We start from the raw sequence: 26671 nt of genomic DNA, 5'->3' as shown, positions 1-26671 counted from the left end.
CATGAAAAGATGCTCGACATAACCAATCATTAGAGAAATGCAAGTCAAAACTACAATGAGGTATCACCTCACGCCAGTCAGAATGGCCATTATCAAAAAATCAAGAAACAATAAATGCTGGAGAGGGTGTGGAGAAAAGGGGACCCTCCCATGCTGTTGGTGGGAATATAAATTGATACAGCCACTATGGAGAACAGTATGGAGGTTCCTTAAAAAACTAAAAATAGAACTACCATACCACCCAGCAATCCCACTACTGGGCATACACCTTCATTATTAATTCCCACCCACCCATCATTTCACTCCAAATTGTTTTTACACACACACACACACACACACCACTGCAAAAGAATCCCATGCTCTTAACTTTAGGACACAATCTTTTGCTTAGCAAATGTCAAGAGAGACAGTGATTTCTCTCCCAATTTTCAGAATATGATTGCTCAGTTTTAGCAAGGGTATATACACAGGGATCTCATTCAAAAGCACCTCACATATAATGCCATGGGCAAAGATGAACCATCAATCACATTTATACTTTTGAGACCTTTTGTCATTACCTTAGGTGTAGACTAAACTTTTCTAATAGTTGAGCCATCATCTCTGAAGATATGAAATATTAGGCCTTCTTTTTAAATCTTCTTAGGTCTTTCACATAAATGTTTACAAAATAGACATATGGTTTGAAAATAATATAAGGCACTAAAAATTCCCATTTGACATGATATCCATTTCATTTATTTTTTTTTAAGTGCCTTACATTTTTCCCACTTTCACTTTGAAAATTTTTAAACCTACAGAAAATGTAAAAGCCTAGTACAGTAAGTACCTATTTACCCTTGGATTTACTCAGTTGTTGCTAATTTGCCACATTTCTGTAGTTTAAGTATTTTAAATATTCTTAATTCTCAACTCATCTTGTAATATAAATAATAGATCAGCTTGGTGTACTTTGCTAACCCTAGCATCTGCCCCTGCTGGATTATTGGCAACTAATCAGTAACTATACTGCAAAGTACCATATATTAGAAAACATGGGGTGTTTTACTCAACCAACTTCCATCATAGACATCCATGCACCTCTCCCGGTGACCCTAGATTTCCAGCTGACACCTATACATCTATGTAATTATTTCACTTGTTCATAAAGTTCTTCCAGAAAAACACGTTGTTAAATCTTCACCAAGAAGATTGCCATGAAAACAGAAAGCCTCAGATAGTATAAACTTTGTTTAGCATAGAACTTAGGGATAAGGCAAAAAGTTAACTGAAATTTAAAAGAGAAGACATAATTTTAAAATCTGTTTTGAGGATTGCTTTTTTCCTGACCATTCTTGAATAATTTTGGACATATGACCTTCAAATTTTCACATTTAAATTTTCACAGATGGCGTTCGAGTTGCTGCCTCAACAGGGATAGACCTCCTCCTCCTTGACGACTTTAAACTGGTCATTAATGACTTAACGTATCATGTACGACCACCAAAGAGAGGTAACAAGTAACCTTGATAAGGCCAGAGAAATGTGAGAACAGCTTTTGGAAAGAACTTTTTTTCCCCTGGGTAAACTTGAGAAACAGACAGTATTCAAAGAGCAGTCAAAGTTTTACATATAGGTAGCACTTCGCTAGTACACTGACTAAAACATAGACACCAGAATGCTTTATTATCAGCTCTTGTCACTGTTTCACATAAATGAGTGTTCTACATAACTTAAACTCCTTCCTTCCATACAAGCTAAAAGTTTTATTATTTTAATAATGTTATTGGGGCAATCTTTCTTAAAAATTAGGGAATTCCCTGTCCTCTTAAACATTTGTAACAGGAATTAACCCCTTTTTTTTGATGGCTCAAGGTTAGCAGTTTGAAAGTCAATTATTGTACAATAGTAGTCCTTGGGAACTTCGGACAAGAATATGCTTTTAGGCGAAAAAATGGGATATTTGCCTCCGGTGCCAAAAAACTCAGTAATCAAATATTTTCATGAACTACTTTTAAAAACCAAAGTTAATGCAAAAAATCCATGATAAACAAAATATCAAAAATTTAAATAAAGACAAAGTTCGTTTTACTGATTTTTCTTTTCACCCCACACTCCGATATGGCTTTGCACAGTACTGATGCTACTAAATAGCCCTCTAAAATAACATTTTGAAGTGTGTCTCTTTTGGTCATCTTTCTCTCTTTGCCCTTGATATTCATTGTCACTCACTGCTGTCGTTAATTCCCCTTCCACCACCACCACCCCCTCCATCAGCTTCCTAGGACATTTGTTATTTTCCATTCTGCTTTTGAGAATTGTGTCTAATGTAGAAAAAGTTCTAAGTAAAAGCCTAAGTATTGAATGCCTCCAAAATCTGGTCCACATCTACCTTTAAAGTTTTTCTCTTTTCCTCTTAAAAGATGCCTACTTTTCCTCCACCCTCTAGTTCCTTTGCTCTTTCCTTTGCCATCTCAGTGTTTTCTCACCTTTCCTCTAAGATGCCTTTTTCTTTTCTTCCTAACCTCCTATTTCCTCAGGTCAAAATCATCAATGTCAGCTCTTCCATGAAGCCTTTCATGATCCCATTCTTTCTTTTTCTTACTCCCAGCCAACCAGAAGTGATTATTCTTTTCTCTGAATTCTTCATTCCTTTTCTTTTCAAATGATCAGAGAGGGAAGGCACTGTGATTTTTGTATACCCCATTGACTTAGGTAGTCATCCTATATTGAGCGAGTTAAATGAGTTAAAGAATCCTTTAAATAGTAAGACATTACTGAATCAGATCTTATTAAGTTGGAATAATTGAACATGTAGACCAAGGATTGTTAGCTATATATTAGCTATACTAATATGTTTTTCTTCTTTATTGCCTGATTCTTGGACTAGACGTTCTCTTTAAAATAACAGAAGTACAGGCCTTATTTTACTCAGTTTTGTTGTTGTTGTTGTTCTTTAAATTTGCTCTTTATTTTTTTCTGGCTTTATTGACATATAATTGACATATAACACTGTGTAGTTTAAAGTATACAGTGTGATGATTTGATACACATATATGTTGAGAAATGATTACCACAACAGGATTAGTTAATACCTCCATCATCTCACGTAATTACCATTTCTTTTTGATGAGAACACTTGAGATCTACTTTCTTAGCCACTTTCAAGTATACATTACAGTTTTGTTAACTATAGTCACCATGCTGTACATTAGATCCCCAGAACTTATTCATCTTATAATTGGAAAATTGGTACCCTTTGACCAACATAGAACTACTGTATGATCCAGCAATTCCACTTTGGTGTATATATCCAAAGGAAATGAAATCAGAATCTCAAAGAGATATCTACACTCCCGTGTTCATTGCAGCATTATTCACAATAGCCAAGCTATGGAAACAACCTAAGTGTCCATCTACAGATGAATGGATAAAGAAGATGTGGCGTGTGTGTGTGTGTGTGTATATCTAAAATATTATTCGGCCATGAGAGAGAAGGAAACCCTGCCATTTGCAACAACATGGATAGACCTTAAAAGGGCATTATATTCAATTTTTGTGTGTGTATGTGAATTTCCTAGAGAGTTCATTCTATTTTGATTTTCTACTGCATTAGTAAAATATTAAAAGTTGACTAATATATTCTTATATAAAGTATAACAATCTGGAAAGTAAAGATTTATGTTGTCAAAAACTAGAGGTATTGGGACTTCCCAGGTGGCGCAGTGGTTAAGAACCTGCCTGCCAATGCAGGGGACACAGGTTCGAGCCGTGGTCTGGGAGGATCCCACATGCCGTGGAGCAACATAGCCCGTGCGCCACAGCTACTGAGCCTGCGCTCTAGAGCCCACGAGCCACAACTACTGAGCCCACGTGCCACAACTACTGAAGCCCGTGCGCCTAGAGCCTGTGCTCTGCAACAAGGAAGCCACCGCAATGAGAAGCCCGCGCAGGACAACGAAGAGTAGCCCCCTCTCATCACAACTAGAGAAAGCCGGCGCAGCAATGAAGACCCAACGCAGCCAAAAATAAAATAAATAAATAAATTAAAAAAAAAAACCAAAAACTAGAGGTATTTTAATCAATGAATAATTCCAACCATCTTGTCTAATACTGTGTTTTTAAAAGAGAAATGAAAGTTTTAATTTTTTAAATAGGTCTATTCTCAAGTTGAATAAGGAAAGTAAAGGTAGAAACTGAAAAGGGGAGAAATTATATTTGATTCTCTGGTAATCAGTTTGGCTGCCTTACAACTCTTTGTTTTATCTGTATCTCAGAACTGTGGGATATCTATCCACCTTCCCTAGAAGTCAATTAGAATGTGAAGTTTGCAAGGGTCAGAAGTCTATAATTCATGGGATAATTGTTATTTGAAGTATGAAATTTCATAAGCTCAATAGTAACATTAGTATAAAACTTTAAAAGACCATTTTAATATTTAAATTTAGACATCAAATCTCTCTCAGCTCTGTTATTATTAGTCAATGAGTGATTATGTCATTATATACTTTTTTCACAGAAGCTTAAATAATACTGTTTTAAGTTCGTAAACACTTTTCCCTCAATTTTTATTTATTTATTTATTTATTTATTTATTTTTGGCTGTGTTGGGTCTTCGTTTCTGTGCGAGGGCTTTCTCTAGTTGCGGCGAGCGGGGGCCACTCTTCATCGCGGTGCGCAGGCCTCTCACTGTCGCGGCCTCTCTTGTCACGGAGCACAGGCTCCAGACGCACAGGCTCAGTAGTTGTGGCTCACGGGCCCAGTTGCTCCGCGGCATGTGGGATCTTCCCAGACCAGGGCTCGAACCCATGTCCCCTGCATTGGCAGGCGGATTCTCAACCACTGCGCCACCAGGGAAGCCCTCCCTCAATTTTTAAAACATAGTAAAAAAAAATCTTTTTTTCTTTTGAAATAAACGTAAGATAGGTTTTCATTTTGTTTCCATCATATTATCTTCCTCCCAGTCACCACTGTTTGTCAGCTGCAGTGAGTAAGAGAACAGTTGAATTTCTGTATTTGAGGAGGGATGCCGATCATGCAGATGAGTAAACATACTCCTCTTCCCCACACTGTCACTGTTTTTAGTGAAAAAGCTAAATGGAGAAAAGAAGTTGAAGGCACTAGGTTTTGGGTGTTAGATAATGAGAAGAACACTAGGATTTTATATATACATGGAGCAGATGGAACAAATATACTTTATCTAATAAAAGTTAAAATAGTTAATGATGGAAAACTTTTCCAGAATAGTTTTTTAAGTTTTGACAGTTTTTTTCTACTCATTCCTTACGCCCCTTTAATTTTCGCTTTTCTCTCCTATTTTTCTTTTCCCTGTACATGGATAGCACTTTAGAGCTAAAAATGCTCTATGAATGTTGTGCACCAGTAAACCTTAACTTCACATACTTCAGCAGGCACTGAGGATAGAGGGCTTATTCATATAGGATCTAATATAGCCACGTTTGATGTTTATGTGGGATTGGCAGTCATAGGTATTACGAATACCTAAGTACTGACAACCCTTGTACCTAATGCCAAAATTGGAGGGAAGAGGCAGGAAAAAACTGAAATGGAACAAGGGGGCAGGTCATAGCAGCAAGGCTAGCTGCAAGTTCCATTGCATTCTTTTGGTTACCAAAGCTGTATATGGCTGGATTCCCCTGTGAGCACTGGTCGTTGAAAGTTTTTGTGCTAAGGAGACTCATCTTGATTGGCAACACTAAGCCCTTTCCCCCATTTATCCATCCAGAGGATATTGGAGACCTTGCTTCTCTCCTAATAATGTAAGTAATTGAGAGAAAATGTTGAACAGGCAAACCAAATACCAACTATAATGAATACCTTATCAGAGACTCAGATAGCCAGAATCCTTCCCAAACCATTATAGTAGCTGAAAAGACTTTTTAATCCCCATTATTTTTGCACATCTCCCTGTCTTTGTGTACCTTAATTATCCTGGCACTGATGGCATGTGCAGAAACATTAATAAACATCTTAATTGCATTTTTAGTGAAGCATACACGGATCATTCCAGAAGTGTTTTTGTTAAGCCATTAGCAGATTTACCTTCTCTCTTCCTATAATTTCATCTCCAAATAGGTGGGCACATTTTTCAGGGTCAAGGGTTTGAGGTTGTTTTCCTCCACCATGACAATACCTTGGAAGCATATTCTTCCTGTCAAGAAAATCTAACAAAATAAAGCTGTCTCTTGAGTTTGCCAGGGCTTTACTGATCAGAAAGATAACAACTCTGTGTTCAGCCAGGTCTAGAACTGGACATCTGTGAGATTGATCTCCTATGAATTATCATTTTATAGTCTTTTCATTGCTGTTTGAAGGTATGTTGTAGCACATTAAATTTTATTTGCTTTGAATGATAATGCATTCACAATGTTCAACTCCCAGAGTCAAAGAGTATATGGGAAAAGATTTTCTCATCCCTGTTTCACAGCCACCCTTTTCTCCTCTTACCAGCAAGCATTGTTCTTAGTTTCTTGTTTCCTATCAGAGAGTCAGTGCATTCATAAGCAAATGTGAATGCAAAATCTTTTTTCCCTTTTTATGCAAATAATAGCATATCATACATATACTGTTCACGTCGGTCAGGGTTCAATTGGGGAAGCAGAAGCATGTGAATAAAGTGGGATAAAAGATTTTTTATAGGAATGAGACTTTGTACAGTTGTAGATGAAGGTAAAGAAGTAAGAGTCTGTAAAGGGGAGCTTGGAAGATCAGAGAAAAGTTACTAATTTTGAAGTGATGGCACATGTGGACAAATCAAAGCTTGCCAGGGAACCTGGAAATTCAAGTGCGTCCAACTAGTAGGATAAGAAGAATTAGCAAAGGAGGGCTGGTAGAGAGATCCCTAGGACAGTGTTATCAAATGGAACTTTCTGTGATGATGAAAATGTTCCATTTCCGCACTGTCCAATATGGTAGCCATCAGTCACATGTGCCTACTGAGCACTTGAAATGTGGCTAGTATGGCTGAGAAACTGAATTTTAAATTTTATTTCATTTTAAATAATTTAAATTTAAATAGCCACACACAGCAAGCAGTTACTGTTTTGGACAGCACAGCTCTAGAAAGCTGCATCTGGCTGTGGGCGTGGATTTGCTGTTAATCATCAGAGGTGGCAGTTGAGAAAAAAGAGGTGGATGCAGAGCCAAGGAGAGCAGGCACACACCGGCATCTCCAGGCACCTCTGCATCTGTCTCTCACTACTAACGACAACCTTCAGAGCCTGATGGCTTCTGCTTCACTTCTGCCTTCTAAAACCTCACTTGAATCTCTCTTTTGGCTAACTCTAATTCAGAACCATACAGGGAATTTGGGGGAATTTGGGATATATGGGGAAACATAATTCTAGTTTAACTAGATGTCAAGGTATAAAACCACTTTTCTTACCTAACAGTGTATTCTGAAGATCTTAAAATACCAGAACATAAAGAATTCCTTATTCTTTTTCACAGCTGCTATGTGTTACATTGTATGAATGTATATTATCATTCACTTAGCTGCTGATTTTATAATTTATCATAGTGAAAAAAATCAAAAGAGAAATATTTTTGCAAACTTGGAGTGAAAAATATGTTTCTACCTATAACATAAAACACAGAAGAAGCCATGAAAGAAAAGACTGATATAAAAAATAAATTTTCTACACAGTAGAACCCGTAATATGAATATTAATTTTAAAATAATAAGTCTTCAATGAATGACATTCTAATAGAAACTCTTTTATAAAACAAATACCAAGCCTGATTTCAGATTTTATAGATTTTCAGGTTATGATTGTCTATACATATTTGATCATTAACATGTGTGTGCTTCATTAAGAAAAGGAAGAGGAGAGGGTCTGTTTAGTTTGTTTGCTTGCTTCCTTCTTTCCTCCCTTCCTTCTTTCCTCCCTTCCTCCCTCCTTTTCTCCCTCCTTGGATTTCTAAGCAAATACAGTGTAACTATGGTATTGAAAGTGGAAATGGAAAAAGAAAGGACATGGAATAGAAAAGTCATTGGACTACCAGTCAGAAGACCTTTTCCCACTCTCTGCTAGCCGTGCAGCTTTGTGAATATCATTATTAGACCTCATTAAGGAGAGAAACCACCTCATATTTGATTTTTTTTCCGCTCTGTAGTGAATAGATCAGTACCTAATACAAAAATGTTTGTTAATCTTATCTCTCTAGGACTCAAAATTCCTCATTTATAAATTGTGGATTATATGCTGCCATGAGGATAAATATGGGATAATATATGTGAGAGGATTTTGTTTACCATAGGTAATTTATACCTACCTAAAAAATTATCTTTTTGAAAGAGGACTGAGGACTTCCCTGGTGGCGCAGTGGTCAAGAATCTGCCTGCCAATGCAGGGGACACAGGTTTGAGCCCTGGTCCGGGAAGATCCCACATGCTGCGGAGCAACTAAGCCCATGCATCACAACTACTGAGCCTGCGCTCTAGAGCCCATGAGCCACAGCTACTGAGCCTCCGTGCTGCAACTACTGAAGCCCGTGAGCCTAGAGCCTCTGCTCCACGACAGGAGAAACCACCGCAGTGAGAAGCCCGCGCACCGCAACGAAGAGTAGCCCCCGCTTGCTGCAACCAGAGAAAGCCTGCGTGCAGCAGCGAAGACCCAACGCAGCAAAAAATAAAATAAATAATAAAAAAAAAGAAAGAGGACTGAGCTTGCATGAGAAATATTAATATTGATATAGTAAAAGCCTCATAACTCAGTTCCAGGCCTGGGGGTCAGGAGGCATGGACTCTACCACTTCACTATGACATTCTAGAGTGCAGTTTTCTCTTTTTGTAACTTTGGAAAGTGTAGAACCATATGTGAATGTGAGCTGCAACTTCAGTGCAAAGCAGACTCTGTTGACATAGATGACTTCTAGAACTCAAAGTGTTCTTTTATCTGTTGCCATTAATGCAGCACACATTCATTGAAGCATGCAAGATACTATGCTAGGTGCTATATCCCATTTTACTATATCAGCTCTTCTCTAATCCAATTTGCTACCCTTATTTGAATTTTTTTATTGATTGAATTTCTGTGATAACTGTACTAAAAGACATCCTTGAAGAATATTTGAAATACACACATTTCTAATTCTGACTGTGGCTTATTTTGATTTAGAAAAAGGCTGACCTTCTGCTGTAGCTAACAAAATGTCACATTTAAGGCTAATAAGATTCTGAAACAAAAGCTTTACTTCTGGTGCTTTTTAAAAAGTTATTTGACAGCTGAGATCAGCTGACTTTTTATTAAATTTTCAAAACAATTTTTAGATTTCTGGAAGCACATGCTACTCACAGAAGAGGATATTGAATCAAAGAATTATTTAATCTTTTACCTTTTCAGTTATTCTCATAACTTCATGCCCTTTCAAGCTTGATATTGAGACCCATACAGCTATTCTGTCTTTGCCCAACGGGAATAAATAAAAATTGATATGCTAGGGGGAAGATATATAGGGGCTAAGATTATTAGGATAATGATAGTTTTATTTATACCCTTGTATTTGCAAATTTGAACTACTGTATATTTTTTCCTTAAGTGTTAGTTACTAAAGGGAAAAAATGACCAATTAAAATGGCAAGACCACAGATAAATTATAGATCAGAATTTTAATAAGCATGATAATCAGATTAATTCTAAACCTCTCTACTAGTTTTTGACATATTACTTTAAATTTTTTGTCTTTATCTAATGAAGATTATTATTACTTGTAGCCTCATTTGTAGCACTTATACTTCCAAGAATATAATGGTGGATGTTGGCTTCAAAATTTTCAAGTTGCCCAAATATGAGCTTACTTTCTAGGATTTATAGACTCTTGCTTTTTAAAAAGGAACTATCCCTTTCCTTCAGTTTAACATTGAAGGTGGGACCCCTATAGTGGATGAATCTGCCTTGTTCTTATCATTAATAGCCCTAGGAATAGCAACTCTTCATTTAAGGCATACATTTTTTTAAAAATGTAATATTTTTCTTTCAGACCTCTTAAGCTATGAAAACGCAGCAACACTGAATGATGTAAAGACACTGGTCCAGCAGTTATACACTACTTTGTGCATCGAGCAGCACCAGTTAAACAAGGAAAGGGAGCTTATCGAAAGATTAGAAGATCTCAAAGAACAACTGGCGCCCCTGGAAAAGGTGCAGATTCAAATTTCACACTTTTCTTTTCACCAGTATTTTTTCCAGAGCGTATATGTTTGCTTTTTTTCCCTCCGAGTTTTGTGTGATTGCATTGTGTCAATCAAACTAGTCCAGTAGTTTTGGGAACTGAATCATACAAAGCTTCTGATTAAAGCTAAGAAAGGACTTAAAAAGGAATAGTTTGGAGCCTTGATAATGGACATAGAGCTTTGAGATCTAAATATACTGCCCTTAACCAGACTTACTACTTTTACAACAAAGATTGGAATAATTGCTGATCAAGAAGGGTTCTAAGTGAGGTGGATAATCATTTTAGCCAACTTAAGAATTAATATTATATGGAATATTATGCAACTGTTAAAAACAATCGTGTAGATCTAATATTCTATAGAAAACACTTCATGGTATTTTATGAAAAGTAAATTACAAAACAATGTGTATATTAGTGCATACTATGATCCAGTTTTTAAGTGTATTATGCATATAGCCATACACACAACACACACACACACACATATATACAAAGAAAAAAATTAGAAGGAACATATTCCCAAATGCTAATAGAATAGTAGGATTATGAATGATTTTTCTTCTTTACACTTTCCTAAGTGTTTTACAATGAACATGTGTCATCCTTTTTTTTTAAATAAAAATACAAGTATTTCCATTTTAAGAAACCAGACTATATTAGAGATTAAGGAAGGGAACAAATACTCTTAATACTGTGCTTTTTCTGATTTCTTTAAAAGTAAGGAACACATATCTCAAGGTTGTTTTCATTAAATTTAAGACCATTAGAAATGTTGGATAAATTAAATTTGAGGAACTGTTGTGAAGGGGGATGAAATTTAAATCTGGTATTTCAAAATGTAAAGCATTTTTTAATGTACCAACTATAGCAAAATAATTATCATCCCTTATTGAATATTTACTATGTGCTAGGAATTGTCCTAAGTATTTTACTTGTATTCTCTTATTTAATCCTCAGAACAACTCATTAATGAAGTTATGGTAATGAGCAGATCAGGGCCTGAACTCAGCCGTTCTGAATCCAGAGTCCATGCTCTGACCCACTGTGCTGTTTTGCCCCTAGTAGACCTTTTGAGTAAAAAACTAATGATAGATTAAATCTTGTACGCTGCAGTGAGAGAATATTGGCATGTTTTTATTTCTCTCTTTCAAAGAAAGCAATCTTGTGGTTGGATAAAGACCCGCTGAAACTTGCTTATTCACTCCCATAATTTCACCATATTTTCAGCTACTTCTAGGATGAAACATGAAACACAAGTGTATCAAAAATGTTATTCCTATAAAATAGTACTCAGTAAAAACTACAGATATTATTTAGGAAGACAAACTATATTTCCTAGAATTGAGACTAACTTATATCTTGATTACAAGCCGTTTCTTTAGTGAACATTGAACAGTTTAAATAAGAGTTTAAGATTGGTTCTATGTCAAAATGCTTTACAGTTGACCAGTCATGTGTGCCCTGTAGGTACGAATTGAGATTAGCAGAAAAGCTGAGAAGAGGACCACTTTGGTGCTATGGGGTGGACTTGCCTACATGGCCACACAGTTTGGCATTTTGGCCCGGCTTACCTGGTGGGAATATTCCTGGGACATCATGGAGCCAGTTACCTACTTCATCACTTATGGAAGTGCCATGGCAATGTATGCATATTTTGTAATGACACGCCAGGTAAGAATTCCTCTTCAAGTAACTTTCCATGAGATAGTACAATGTTGGTTGTCAAAGTAGTTCTCTTTTCTCTCATATTCTTTCTAAGGCCAGTTCCCTTGAAGTAATCATTTATCCTTTATACATAATCACTCACACAAACACACATATGTGCACATGGACGTGCATGACAATTATGTATCAGGCACTAGTCTAAGTGCTAGAGATAGAGAGATAGATATGACATGGCTTTGGCCCTCATGGAGCAAACAGACTATTAAGAGAGCCATATAAACCATTAAATTCATAAAATTATCATAGTAAGCTACAGAATAAGAAGGCAAAGGAGAAGAGTGGTCAGCTGTAGGATAACTTGCTCAGTTGGCTTGGCTTTTTATGTACTGTGTGATTAATTTAGCAGTCAGATGGTGTAGTCCCAAGCTTTTGGTCTTTATTGAATGTTTGGAATGGAGAATTGGTGATAACTAATCAAATAGTTAAACTAAATTCTGGGCTACTTCTAAATATATTAGGAGTATAGGTGTTTGTTGTTGTTTTTACTTCATGGAAGACAGGTGAAAATTAGATATCTAATCACTATTCTATTCTTTATCAACCAAGGCTCATATTTTAAATATCAGTGTCTAGAACTAATTTTTATTGTTAGTGCTGTATTTTTAGTAGCTTGGAAATCCATAATGGTCACTTTAGGAAGTATGAAGGATTTATTATTACTTATTTATTATTGCTATATGTGATACAACCACAGATCCAGGCTCCCTTGAATAAAAAGTATTTGAAATAGCTGAGAGATATGAGAAACCTTTTCTATTTTCTTAGGTATCAGAAGAAAGCTGAGAGTTGCTTCTCTTATATTTTTATATGGCCACTGTTGAACATAGGCATTTTGTTTCTGTTGTCATTAGACCAATGGTCATAGGCCTATTTTTGTGTGGGAAAATGAAAGCCCAAGGGTGTTATTTAACCTTTCTGGGCCTCCCAAATATGTCTAGTGGAGAAGAGACAGTAAACTGTTCGTGTCCTGCTATTGTTTGCCCAGTGTCTCTAGCACCTAATCCCATGTCTGGCTCATGTTCGTCACGCTACCTGAACAGAGCTGACAGCCAAATCAATCTTATCTAACCACACCTCTGGACATGGCTTACATATGTGTATGTGTCTGTCTATGTTTCCTTCCCTCTTCCTCTGCCCTGTCACTGTCCTTCATATACCCCTTTAATGGATCCTTTTTATCGACTGAAATCCAGACTCCTTAGCCCAATATTCATAACTGGTTGCTGTCCTTTCCAAATGTCTCTCAGCTCCTCTGTGTATGTACTAGGTATTTTAAACACATCAAATTACAGTTGACCCTTGAACAACAGGGGTTAGGGGCGTCAACCCTCTGTGAAGTAAAAAAATCCATGTATAACTTAAAGTCAGCCCTCCATATCATGGTTCCTCTGTATCCATAGTTTTTCCATATCCATGATTCCACATCTGGGGATTCACCCAACTGCAGATCGTGTAGTGCTGTAGTATTTACTATTGAAAAAAATCCGCATATAAGTGGACCTGTGCAGTTCAAACCCATGTTGTTCAAGGGTCAACTGTGTAGTCTGTATTTCCCCCAAAATGCCCTGAGTTTTTCACCACTTCCTTCCTTACTTCATACCATTCTATTAACTGGGAAGGTTTTCCCTGTAGATCGCTACCTGTCATATTTCAAGGTTTACTTAAATGCTTATTTTTCATGAACCTTTGACTACTTCCCTGCAGCCGACTTTGATCTGTCCCTCTTCTGAATTCCTATAGCACATTGTGCCTCTCATTTCACTTATCCTATGCCATCTTGTATTATAATTATTCATGTTCAATGTCTTTTCCCCTCTACTAGACTATGATATCTTTTGAGGCAAGGCGTTCAGGTGTTTTTTTCAATTTTTATTTCCTTACCATGCCTAATACAGTGCCTATCTGTCCTACTATTTAAATGCTGTCCTACTTCTGTGATTCCTAAATGTTTTTGCTGCCCCCAAGTGACAAGTTGTAAAATAGCAGTAGTAAACAATTTAGTCTTTTGTGAATAGGAAAACATTGACCAAATAAAATGTAAATAGAGTTTCTCATGTTAAATATTCTTCCCCATATCAGTATCCATAATTAACACCCATGAAACAAAATGCCTGTTCAACAGCATTTAAACTGTTCAATGAGCATTTATTAGCAACCTAAATATATTCCAAAAGTATATTAAGTTCCAAAGAATTTTCAAAAGATAGGTTCCTTGACATCATAAAATCAAGTGAAATATTGACTTTTACTGACTAATATTTCAGTGAGACCTGAGTACCATTTTCTATCATGTGAAAAAGGAGCCTGACAATAAGAATTGCCATTCAGCAAAGTTACTTCAGCAGGCATGTGAACCACCATTCAGCCCCCTAGCCCAGGCGTTTTCTACAAAGGGGAGGTCACTCTCAAGGGGGTGAAAATTGGTTCTGGGGGAGTAAAACATCTTAGATATTACAACAGATAAACAGATACACAGTACATTTGTGGTATTAAAACTTCTTTGAGGGACTTCCTTGGTGGTCCAGTGGGTAAGGCTACACGCTCCCAATGCAGGGGGCCCGTGTTCGATCCCTAGTGGGGGAACTAGATCCTACATGCATGCTGCAACTAAAAAGCCCGCATGCCGCAACAAAGATCCCACGTGCTGCAGCTAAGACCTGGCACAGCCAAAATAAATAAATAAATATTTAAATATTTTTTTAAAAAAAACTTCTTTGGGGAGGAGGGGCAATTAAGGAAAAAATATCTAAAAAGGCAACTTAAGGGAACAATGATGAATAAAGGTTAAGAAACACTGACCTAGCCTTTAATACCCTTTGTCATCTCAATTCCAACATCCAGCATTTATATTCTACTCCAGCAAACTACTTCAGTGGCCATTCAGGACCTACTTAGAATAAAAATTAGCATGCCTAATAATTTAGTATGCCTAAACCTTTAGGCTCCTGACATCTCTCTTAACTTTTTTCTGTCACCTTCCTCGTGTGTTGCTTCCTTTTCTGTCCAAATTAGACCATATTGTCATTCTGTTCAATCTCTGCTCCATTGTCTTTCCACCATATATACTCTATAAACTCCTAATCTTGGATAAATTTAGCTATTTATCCTATATCCAGGCTACTGAACATTGCTAGAGAAAAATCATGTAATAGTGTGGATTGGACCACTGCTTGTGTTTCTAATTAGATTTTCTTCCGCCATAACCCTCTCATTAGTTATTCTAAGACTTCACATCAAGCTCCTCATCCCACCTTTAACTTTGCCTCCTACCTCTCCTGGAAAATTGAGCTTAACAGATACAAGCTTGCAAATTCCTAAACCCTGTGAGTTTAATAGTACCATACCTACCTTCACACTATTTCCTTAAATTCAAATAAGAGGTGGCATTTTCCTGCTCAGGGCTAGCTCTTCCACCTGTTCTTAATCCCATTACCCCCTTCCAGAATCTTATGCCAGTATATTTTTTGTGTTCCCTATGTTATCAAACTCTCCCTCTCTGACTCCCTTTCCTTCATAACCAAGCTCTATGTGTATCTCTTCTCACTTATTACCAAATTACCAAATTTCTAGAAGAGAGTCTAGCATGTAGTTGCTTAGTAAATGCTTGTTGCCCAAAAGAGGAAGCATAGAATAGATCTGAATAAATTGAGTTAGTGTGTACATTTACATCCTCAGCAAACATAGGTAAGTGGCCTAGTAATAGCAACTTAGATGAAACCTAGAGGGCATTCCCTCAAGTTTTTAATCCAACAGTTATCCCTTAGGTCAATATTACTTGATTCAGACCATGATTCTATCCATTTTTAAAAAGCTTCCACAGTCCCTTCAACCGCTATTCATTCATTATCTGTCATCATCAATAATTAAATATTTACTTCTGTTTCTAGTTATGGCATCCTAGGTAATCAGAACAATGCTCCCTTGGAAGCATTGAGATAGAGATAGAGATTCAAGATTCAAGATTCAATATCTCTATTCAAGTCACAGAGATTCATGTCCAGGGATTGCTAAAGTAGGTTGAAATATTTTTGCTTTGGTGTGGAATTTTAAAGGCCACTACTGTAGAACAGAAGAACCTGTTGTAGGCTCTCTCAGAGACTGTAGCTCATCTTTCGATCATCCCAATCTTGTAAATTGGATTGAGGTAGTCCTAGAATGCTGGTGATCCCAGAGTGCTGATATCACTGGTTCCAGGCCAAAGAAAACATTAATCATCCCTGGGAGGAGATAACATTATCCTAATAATAATAATAATAATAATAATAATAATAATAATAATAATAATAATATCCTAAGCCTTACATTATTACTACAAATAATTTTGCAAATACAAAGTTAGGCATACAATAAAAAATAAGCAGATACACAGGAAAACACCTACAGAAACAATAGACATTTGAAACAGACACAGATAGGAGATCTAGTTACTGGATTTATCAGACATAGCCTTTAAAATAATTATACTTACTAGATTCAGGGAGATAAAAGGTAAGGTTGAGAATATTGGCAGATAACTTGATTCTTTAAAAAACAAATGAAAATTCTAGAAATAAAATTTAATGGATGGATTTAACTGCAGATTAGACATAAGAGAGATAGAGTGACCTGGAAATAAATCAGAAGAGAAACCATTCAAAATAAAGTATGGAAAGACAAAAAGAAGTAAAATATAGGAGAGGGTGAGAGAGAATGGGAAGAAACAATATTTGCAGAGATGTTGACTGAGAATTTTCCAAAATGATGAAAGACATTAATTTATAGATTTAAGAATTCCATCAAATACAACCAATATAAAGGAAAAGAAATCCACATCTAGACACATCAGTAGTAAAACTGCAAAAGACAAAGACAAAGAAGAAATCTTAAAAGTAGCCAAAGAAGAAAAAGAAAGGCTTGCCTTCAAAGGAGTCACCGTTAGATAGCTGACTTCTCAACAGCAGAAATGAAAGCCAGAGGTAATGGAATGGTACCTTCAATGTGTTGAAAGAAAATAACTGTCAACTTAGAATTCTATACTCAGCAAAAATATCCTTCCAAAATAAAGGTGAAATAAAGATGCTTCCAGACAAACGAATAGAGAACTTGTCACCAGTAGATCTGTACAAAAGGAAATACTAGAGAGTGTTCTTTGTGCAGAAAGAAGATTATCACAAGTGGAAAGTAAAAAAAAAAGCAGGAAGGAATGAAGAGCAATGAAAATGGTAAATCTGTGAGTGAATCTAAATGAATATTAAATGTATAAAATAATTATAATAAACTCTTATAGAATTTAAAATACAGAAAAAACTAAAACATACGACAGTAGCATATACGTCTGGAGGGGGCAAGTGAACTTGAAATGTTCTAATGTTCCTTCATTGTCTGGGAAGAGGGTAAAAGTACCACTTGCATTCAACTTTGAATGAGAAGTCCTAGCCAGTACAGAAGGCAAGAAAAAGATACAGAGGATGAAAATATTGGAAAGAAAAACAATTGGCATGATTCATAGATATTGTACATAGAAAAATTTAAAGAGCGTATATAGATAATTGGTTAGAATTCATAAGTGAGCTTTATAAGGTTACTAGATACAAGGTCAATATATATAAATGAATTGCATATCTATATGCCAGCCACAAATAGTTAGAAAATGAAACTTTTTAAGAGATGAAACTCAAAATGACTTTTAAAAATAAATCATGCAAGAGATAGCTTCAAGAAGGTGGAGGAGTAAGACGTAGAGATCACCTTCCTCCCCACAAATACATCAAAAATACATCTACATGAGGAACAGCTCCTACAGAACACCTACTGAATGCTGGCAGAAGACCTCAGACCTCCCAAAAGGCAAAAAACTCCCCACGTACATGGGTAGGGCAAAAGAGAAAAGAAAAAACAGAGACAAAAGAATAGGGATGGGACCTGCACCTCTGGGAGGGAGCTGTGAAGGAGGAAAAGTTTCCACACACTAGGAAGCCCCTTCACTGGCAGAGACGGCAGGTGAGCAGGGGGGAAGCTTCGTAGCCACGGAGGAGAGCGCAGCAACAGGGGTGCATAGGGCAAAGCGGAGAGATTCCCACACAGAGGATCACTGATGACCAGCACTCACCAGCCTGAGAGGCTTTGCTCACCCACCTGAGCGGATGGGGTCTGGGAGCTGAGGCTCAGGCTTCGGAGGTCAGATCCCAGGGAGAGGACTGGGGTTGGCTGCGTGAACACAGCCTGAAGGGGGCTAGTGCGCCACAGCTAGCTGGAGGGAGTCCGAGAAGAAGTCTGGAACTTCCTAAGAGGCAAGAGACCATTGTTTTGGGGTGCGCGAGGAGAGGGGATTCAGAGCACCGCCTAAACAAGCTCCAGGGACGGGTGCGGGTCATGGCTATCAGTGCGGACCCCAGAGATGGGCGTGAAACGCTAAGGCTGCTGCTGCAGCCACCAAGAAGCCTGTGTGCAAGCACAGGTCACTATCCACACCTCCCCTCCTGGGAGCCTGTGCAGCCCGCCACTGCCAGGGTCCCGTGATCCAGGGACAACTTCCCAGGGAGAACACACATCATGCCTCAGACTGTTGCAACGTCACGCTGGCCTCTGCCACTGCAGGCTCGCCCCACATTCCTTACCCCTCCCTCCCCCTGGCCTGAGGGAGCCAGAGCCCCCTAATCAGCTGCTACTTTAACCCTGTCCTATCTGGGCAGGGAACAGACGCCCTCAGGCGACCTACATGGAGGTGGGGCCAAATCCAAAGCGGAACCCCAGGAGCTGTGTGAACAAAGAAGAGCAGGGAAATCTCTCCATGCAGCCTCAGGAGCAGAGGATTAAATCTCCACAATCAACTTGATGTACCCTGAATCTGTGGAATACCTGAATAGACAACGAATCATCCCAAAATTGAGGCAGTGGACTTTGGGAGCAACTGTAGACTTGGAGTTTGCTTTCTGCATCTAATTTGTTTCTGGTTTTATGTTTATCTTAGTTTAGTATTTAGAGCTTATTATCATTGGTAGATATGTTTATTGATTTGCTTGCTCTCTTCTTTTTTTTTTTTAAATATATATATATTTTTCCTTTTTCTCCTTTTGTGAGTGTGTGTGTGTGTGTGTGTGTGTGTGTGTATGCTTCTTTGTGTGATTTTGTCTGTATAGCTTTGCTTTTACCATTTGTCCTAGGGTTCTGTCTGTCCATTTTTTTGTGGGTTTTTTTTGTTTTCTTTTTTAGTATAGTTTTTAGTGCTTGTTATCATTGGTGGATTTGTTTTTAGGTTTGGTTGCTCTCTTCTTTCTTTCTTTCTTTTTTTTAATTGCTTTTTTATTTTTTTATTTTTAATAATATATTTTTTATTTTAATAACTTTTTAATTTAATTTTAATTTAATTTATTTTATTTTTATTTTATTTTATTTTAGTTTTCTTTCTTTCTTTCTTTCTTTTTCTCCCTTTTCCTCTGAGCCGTGTGGCTGACAGGGTCTTGGTGCTCTGGCCAGGTGTCAGGCCTGAGCCTCTGAGGTGGGAGAGCCGAGTTCAGGACACTGGTCCACCAGAGACGTCCCGGCCCCACATAATATCAAATGGCGAAAGCTATCTCAGAGATCTCCATTTCAACACGAAGACCCAGCTCCAACAACGACCAGCAAGCTACAGTGCTGGGCACCCTATGCCAAACAACTAGCAAGACAGGAACACAACCCCACCCGTTAGCAGAGAGGCTGCCTAAAATCATAATAAGTTTACAGACACCCCAAAACACACCACCAGACATGGTCCTGCCCACCAGAAAGAGAAGATCCAGCCTCACCCACCAGAACATAGGCTCCAGTTCCCTCCACCAGGAAGCCTAAACAGTCCACTGAACCAATCTTAGCCACTGGGGGCAGACACCAAAAACAACGGGAACTATGAACCTGCAGCCTGCAAAAAGGAGACCCCCCAAACACAGTAAGTTAAGCAAAATGAGAACACAGAGAAATACACAGCAGATGAAGGAGCAAGGTAAAAACCCACCAGACCAAGCAAATGAAGAGGAAATAGGCAACCTACATGAAAAAGAATTCAGAGTAATGATAGTAAAGATGATCCAAAATCTTGGAAATAGAATGGAGAAAATACAAGAAACGTTTAACAAGGACCTAGAAGAACTAAAGAGCAAACGAACAATGATGAACAACACAATAAATGAAATTTAAAATTCTCTAGAAGGAATCAATAGCAGAATAACTGAGGCAGAAGAACAGATAAGTGATCTGGAAGATAAAATAGTGGAAATAACTACCACAGAGCAGAATAAAGAAAAAAGAATGAAAAAAATTGAGGACAGTCTCAGAGACCTCTGAGACAACATTAAACACACCAACATTCGAACTAAAGGGGTCCCAGAAGAAGAAGAGAAAAAAAAAAGGGACTGAGAAAATATTTGAAGAGATTATAGTTGAAAACTTCCCTAATATGGGAAAGGAAATAGGCAATCAAGTCCAGGAAGCACAGAGAGTCCCATACAGGATAAATCCAAGGAGAAACATGCCAAAACACATATTAATCAAACTATCAAAAATTAAATACAAAGAAAAAATATTAAACGCAGCAAGGGAAAAACAACAAATAACATACAAGGGAATCCCCATAAGGTAAACAGCTGATCTTTCAGCAGAAACTCTGCAAGCCAGAAGGGAGTGAGAGGACATATTTAAAGTGATGAAAGGGAAAAACCTACAACCAAGATTACTCTACCCAGCAAGGATGTCATTCAGATTCGACAGAGAAGTTAAAACCTTTACACACAAGCAAAAGCTAAGCAAATTCAGCACCACCAAACCAGCTTTACAACAAATGCTAAAGGAACTTCTCTAGGCAGGAAACACAAGAGAAGGAAAAGACCTACAATAACAAACCCAAAACTATTAAGAAAATAGTAATATGAACACATGTATCGATAACTACCTTAAATGTAAATGGATTAAATGCTACAACCAAAAGACATAGACTGGCTGAATGGATATAAAAACAATACCCATATATATGCTGTCTACAAGAGATCCACTTCAGACCTAGGGACACATACAGACTGAAAGTGAGGGGATGGAAAAAGATATTCCATGCAAATGGAAATCAGAAGAAAGCTGAAGTAGCAATTCTCATATCAGACAAAATAGACTAAAATAAAGACTATTACAGGGACAAAGAAGGGCACTACATAATGATCAAGGGATCAATCCAAAAAAAAGATATAACAATTATAAATATTTATGCACCCAGCATAGGAGCACCTCTACATAAGGCGAATGCTAACAGCCATAAAAGGGGAAATCAACAGTAACACAATCATAGTAGGGGACTTTAACACCGCACTTTCACCAATGGACAGATCATCCAAAATGAAAATAAATAAACACAAGCTTTAAATGATACATTAAACAAGATGGACTTAATTGATCTTTATAGGACATTCCATCCAAAAACAACAGAATATACTTTCTTCTCAAGTGCTCATGGAACATTCTCCAGGATAGATCATACCTTTGGTCACAAATCAAGCCTTCGTAAATTTAAGAAAATTGAAAACATATCAGTATTTTTTCCAACTAAAATGCTATGAGACTAGATATCAATAACAGGAAAAAATCTGTGAAAAATACAAACACATGGAGGCTAAACAGTACACTACTAAATAACTAAGAGATCACTAAAGAAATCAAAGAGGAAATTTTAAAATACCTAGAAACAAATGACAATGAAAACACGATGACCCAAAACCTATGGGATGCAGCTAAAGCAGTTCTAAGAGGGAAGTTTATGGCAATGCAATCTTACCTCAAGAAACAAGAAACATCTCAAATAAACAACCTAACCTTACACCTAAAGCAATTAGAGAAAGAAGAACAAAAAGACCCCAAAGTTAGCAGAAGGAAAGAAACCATAAAGATCAGATCAGAAATAAATGAAAAAGAAATGAAGGAAACAGTAGCTAACATCAATAAAACTAAAAGCTGGTTCTTTGAGAAAATAAACAAAATTGATAAACCATTAGCCAGACTCATCAAGAGAAAAAGGGAGAAGACTCAAATCAATAGAATTAGAAATGAAAAATGAGAAGTAACAACTGACACTGCAGAAATACAAAGAATCATGAGAGATTACTACAAGCAACTATATGCCAATAAAATGGACAACCTGGAAGAAATGGACAAATTCTTAGAAATGCACAACCTTCTGAGACTGAACCAGGAAAAATAGAAAATATAAACAGACCAATCACAAGCACTGAAACTGAAATTGTGATTAAAAATCTTCCAACAAACAAAAGCCCAGGACCAGATGGCTTCACAGGCGAATTCTATCAAACATTTAAAGAGCTAACACCTATCCTTCTCAAACTCTTCCAAAATACAGCAGAGGGAGGAACACTCCCAAACTCCCTCTACAAAGCCACCATCACCCTCATAGCAAAACCAGACAAACGTACACAAAAAATGAAAACTACAGACCAATATCATTGATGAACATAGATGCAAAAATCCTCAAGAAAATACTAGCAAACAGAATCCAACAGCACATTAAAAGGATCATACACCATGACCCAGTGGGTTTATCCCAGGAATGCAAGGATTCTTCAATATATGCAAATCAATCAGTGTGATAAACCATATTAACAAACTGAAGGAGAAAAACCATATGATCATCTCAATAGATGCAGAAGAAGCTTTCGACAAAATTCAACACCCATTTATGATAAAAACTCTCCAGAACGTAGGCATAGAGGGAACTTATGTCAACATAATAAAGGCCATATATGACAAACCCACAGTCAACATCGTTCTCAATGGTGAAAAACTGAAACCATTTCCACTAAGATCAGGAACAAGACAAGGTTGCCCACTCTCACCACTATTATTCAACGTAGTTTTGGACGTTTTAGCCACAGCAATCAGAGAAGAAAAAGAAATAAAAGGAATACAAATTGGAAAAGAAGTAAAGCTGTCACTGTTTGCAGATGACATGATACTATACATAGAGAATCCTACAGATGCTACCAGAAAACTACTAGAGCTAATCAATGAATTTGGTAAAGTAGCAGGATATAAAATTAATGCACAGAAATCTCTTGCATTCCTATACACGAATGATGAAAAATCTGAAAGAAAAATTAAGGAAACACTCCCATTACCATTGCAACAAAAAGAATAAAATACCTAGGAATAACCTACCTAAGGAGGCAAAAGACCTATATGCAGAAAACTATAAGACACTGATGAAAGAAATTAAAGATGATACAAACAGATGGAGAGATATACCATGTTCTTGAATTGGAAGAATCAACATTGTGAAAATGACTATACTACCCAAAGCAATCTACACATCCAATGCAATCCCTATCCAACTACCAATGGCATTTTTCACAGAACTAGAACAAAAAATTTCACAATTTGTATGGAAACACAAAAGACCCCGAATAGCCAAAGCAATCTTGAGAAAGAAAAACAGAGCTGGAGCAATCAGGCTCCCTGACTTCAGACTATACTACAAAGCTACAGTAATCAAGACAGTATGGTACTGGCACAAAAACAGAAATATAGATCAATGGAACAGGATAGAGAGCCCAGAGATAAACCCACACACATATGGTCACCTTATCTTTGATAAAGGAGGGAAGAATATACAATGGAGAGAAGACAGCCTCTTCAATAAGTGGTGCTGGGAAAACTGGACAGCTACATGTAAAAGAATGAAATTAGAACACTCCCTAACACCATACACAAAAATAAACTCAAAATGGATTAAAGACCTAAATGTAAGGCCAGACACTATAAAACTCTTAGAGGAAAATATAGGCAGAACACTCTATGACATACATCACAGCTAGATCCTTTTTGACCCCCCTCTTAGAGAAATGGAAATAAAAACAAAAATAAACAAATGGGACCTAATGAAACTTAAAAGCTTTTGCACAGCAAAGGAAACCATTAACAAGATGAAAAGACAACCCTCAGAATGGGAGAAAATATTTGCAAACGAAGCAACTGACAAAGGATTAATCTCCAAAATATACAAGCAGCTCATGCAGCTCAATATCAAAAAAAACAAACAACCCAATCCAAAAATGGGCAGAAGACCTAAATAGACATTTCTCCAAAGAAGATATACAGATTGCCAACAAACACATGAAAGGATGCTCAACATCGCTAATCATTAGAGAAATGCAAATGAAAACTACAATGAGGTATCACCTCACACCAGTCAGAATGGCCATCATCAAAAAATCTACAAACAATAAATGCTGGTGGGAATGTAAATTGATACAGCCACTATGGAGAACAGTATGGAGGCTCCTTAAAGAACTGAAAATACAACTACCATATGACCCAGCAATCCCACTACTGGGCATATACCCTGAGAAAACCACAATTCAAAAAGAGTCATGTACCACAATGTTCATTGCATCTCTATTTACAATAGCCAGGACATGGAAGCAACCTAAGTGTCCATCAACAGATGAATGGATAAAAAAGATGTGGCACATATATACAATGGACTATTACTCAGCCATAAAAAGAAACAAAACTGAGTTATTTATAGTGAGGTGGATGGACCTAGAGACTGTCATACAGAGTGAAGTAAGTCAGAAAGAGAAAAATGCTGTATGATAACACATATATATGGAATCCAAAAAAAAAATGGTTCTGAAGAACTTAGTGGCAGGACAGGAATAAAGACGCAGACGTAGAGAATGGACTTGAGGACACGGGGAAGGGGAAGCTGGGACGAAGTGAGAGAGTGTCATGGACATATGTACACTACCAAATGTAAAATAGCTAGTGGGAAGCAGCCACATAGCACAGGGAGATCAGCTCAGTGCTTTGTGTCCACCTAGAGGGGAGGAATAGGGAGGGTGGGAGGGAGGCGTAAGAGGGAGGAGATATGGGGATATATGTTTATGTTTAGCTGATTCACTTTGTTATAAAGCAGAAACTAACACACTGTTGTAAAGCAATTACACTCCAATAAAGTTTAAAAAATAAATAAATAACCAAATAAATAAATAAATCATGCAAAAGATGTACAAGACCTCTATGTAGAGAAACATAAAATTATAGGAGAGTTAATAAATATAATGATATAGCATGTTCATGGACTAGAAAAGTAAATAGTGCAAAAATGTCGGTTTTATCCACATTGATCTATTAGATTCAGTGCAGTCCCAGTCAGAATCCCAACAGATTTGGAGTTGGGGGAAGAGATTTTAATAAACTGATTCTAAAATGTATATGGAAATACAGAGGACTAAGAAAAGCAATAAACACTTGAAGAAAAACTAGGTAAGAGGATTTACTCTATCAGATATGAAGACTGCAGCTTTAGTTACAGTACTGCAGTGTAAGACAGTGACACAGGGATGGACAAATAGTCCAGTGGAATAAAAGAGAGAAGTAGAAATAGACCTAGTATAAATGAACTTTTGATTTTAAAAAACTGGCACTGCAGGGAAAGAGTTTTTTGATAAATGGTGCTAGGACAATTGAATATCCATATAGAAAAAAGAAATGACCCCATCCTTACACTATAAACAAAAATTAATTCCACACAGATTGTTGATCTAAATATAAAAGGTAACACGATGAAGCTCCTGGCAGATAATAATATAGAAGAATATGTTAGTTACTGTGGAAGAGGGAACGACTTTTTACACAGAATGAAAAGTGCTAACCATAAAGAATAGGAATGATAAATTAGGCTATATTAACATTAAGGATATCTATTTATTAAAGAGCACCATGAAGAGGGAGAGTGGGCTGGGAGGAGATGTTTCCAGTATGTATATCCAACAAAGGATCCATATCCATAATATATTAACAAATCCTACAAATCAGTAAGAAAAAGACACACAATCCAGTAGGAAAAAAATGGCAAGAGGTTTGTACAGGCACTTCTAAAAGAGGATATGCAAATGGCCAATAATATAAAAGAGGATATGAAAAGGCCTCAGCCTCATGAGTGATCAGGAAAATGCTATATCTTTTCAAGAGAAATAAAAACGTGTCCACACAAAAATGTGTACACAAATGTTCATAGCAAGATTATTCATAATAGCCAAAAAGTGGAAAAAACCCAAATGTCTGTCAGTTAACAAATAGATAAATAAAATGTAGCACAGTGGTCCCCAACCTTTTTGGCACCAGGGACCAGTTTCGTGGAAGACGATTTTTCCCCGGGGGAGGAGATGGCGGGGGATGGTTCAGGTGGTAATGCGAGTGATGGGGAGCGGCAGATGAAGCTTCGCTGGCTCGCCCACTGCTCACATCCTGCTGTGCGGCCCAGTTCCTAACAGGCCGCGGACCGCTACCGGTCCGCAGCCGGGAGATTGGGGACCCCTGATGTAGCATATCCATTTAATGGAATATTATTTGTCAATAAAAAGAAATAATGTACTGATACATGCTACAAATAGATGAGCCTTGAAAGAAGCCAGACACAACAGGCTTTTTTATAATTCCACTTATGAAATATCCAGAAGAGGCAAATCTATAGAGACAGAAAATAGGCTAGTAGTTAACTTAGAACTGGAAGTACAGAGGGAAATAGGAAGTGATGTTAAAGGGTATGGGGTTTCTTTGGGGGATGATGAAAATATTCTAAAAATTATTGTAGTAATGGTTGTACAATTCTGTGACTATGCTAAAAAGCATTGACTATTATACTTTAAATGGGTAAATTTTATGGTTTCTCAAGTAAAGTTGTTTTTAAAATATGAGGTAGTAAAATAAATAATATAAATTAGGAGTTTGGGATTAACATATACAAACTATATAA

General features: G+C 37.1%; 1 protein-coding gene across 1 annotated transcript in view; it reads left to right on the top strand.

The window, feature by feature from the left end:
• MCU (mitochondrial calcium uniporter) overlaps positions 1-26671 on the top strand; it is a 231389-nt gene that overhangs the window by 200317 nt on the left and 4401 nt on the right. The window contains exons 4-6 of the mRNA XM_059900385.1: positions 1388-1492; positions 9982-10142; positions 11644-11847. Of these exons, the coding sequence (XP_059756368.1) occupies positions 1388-1492; positions 9982-10142; positions 11644-11847 (470 nt within the window). The remainder of the gene's footprint in view (positions 1-1387; positions 1493-9981; positions 10143-11643; positions 11848-26671) is intronic.

The sequence above is a fragment of the Balaenoptera ricei genome, chromosome 16 (genome assembly GCF_028023285.1).
Source record: "Balaenoptera ricei isolate mBalRic1 chromosome 16, mBalRic1.hap2, whole genome shotgun sequence".
NCBI classification, from domain to species: domain Eukaryota; kingdom Metazoa; phylum Chordata; class Mammalia; order Artiodactyla; family Balaenopteridae; genus Balaenoptera; species Balaenoptera ricei.
The sequence above is the reverse complement of the archived record's forward strand: the minus strand, read 5'-3'. Positions and strand labels throughout refer to the sequence as shown.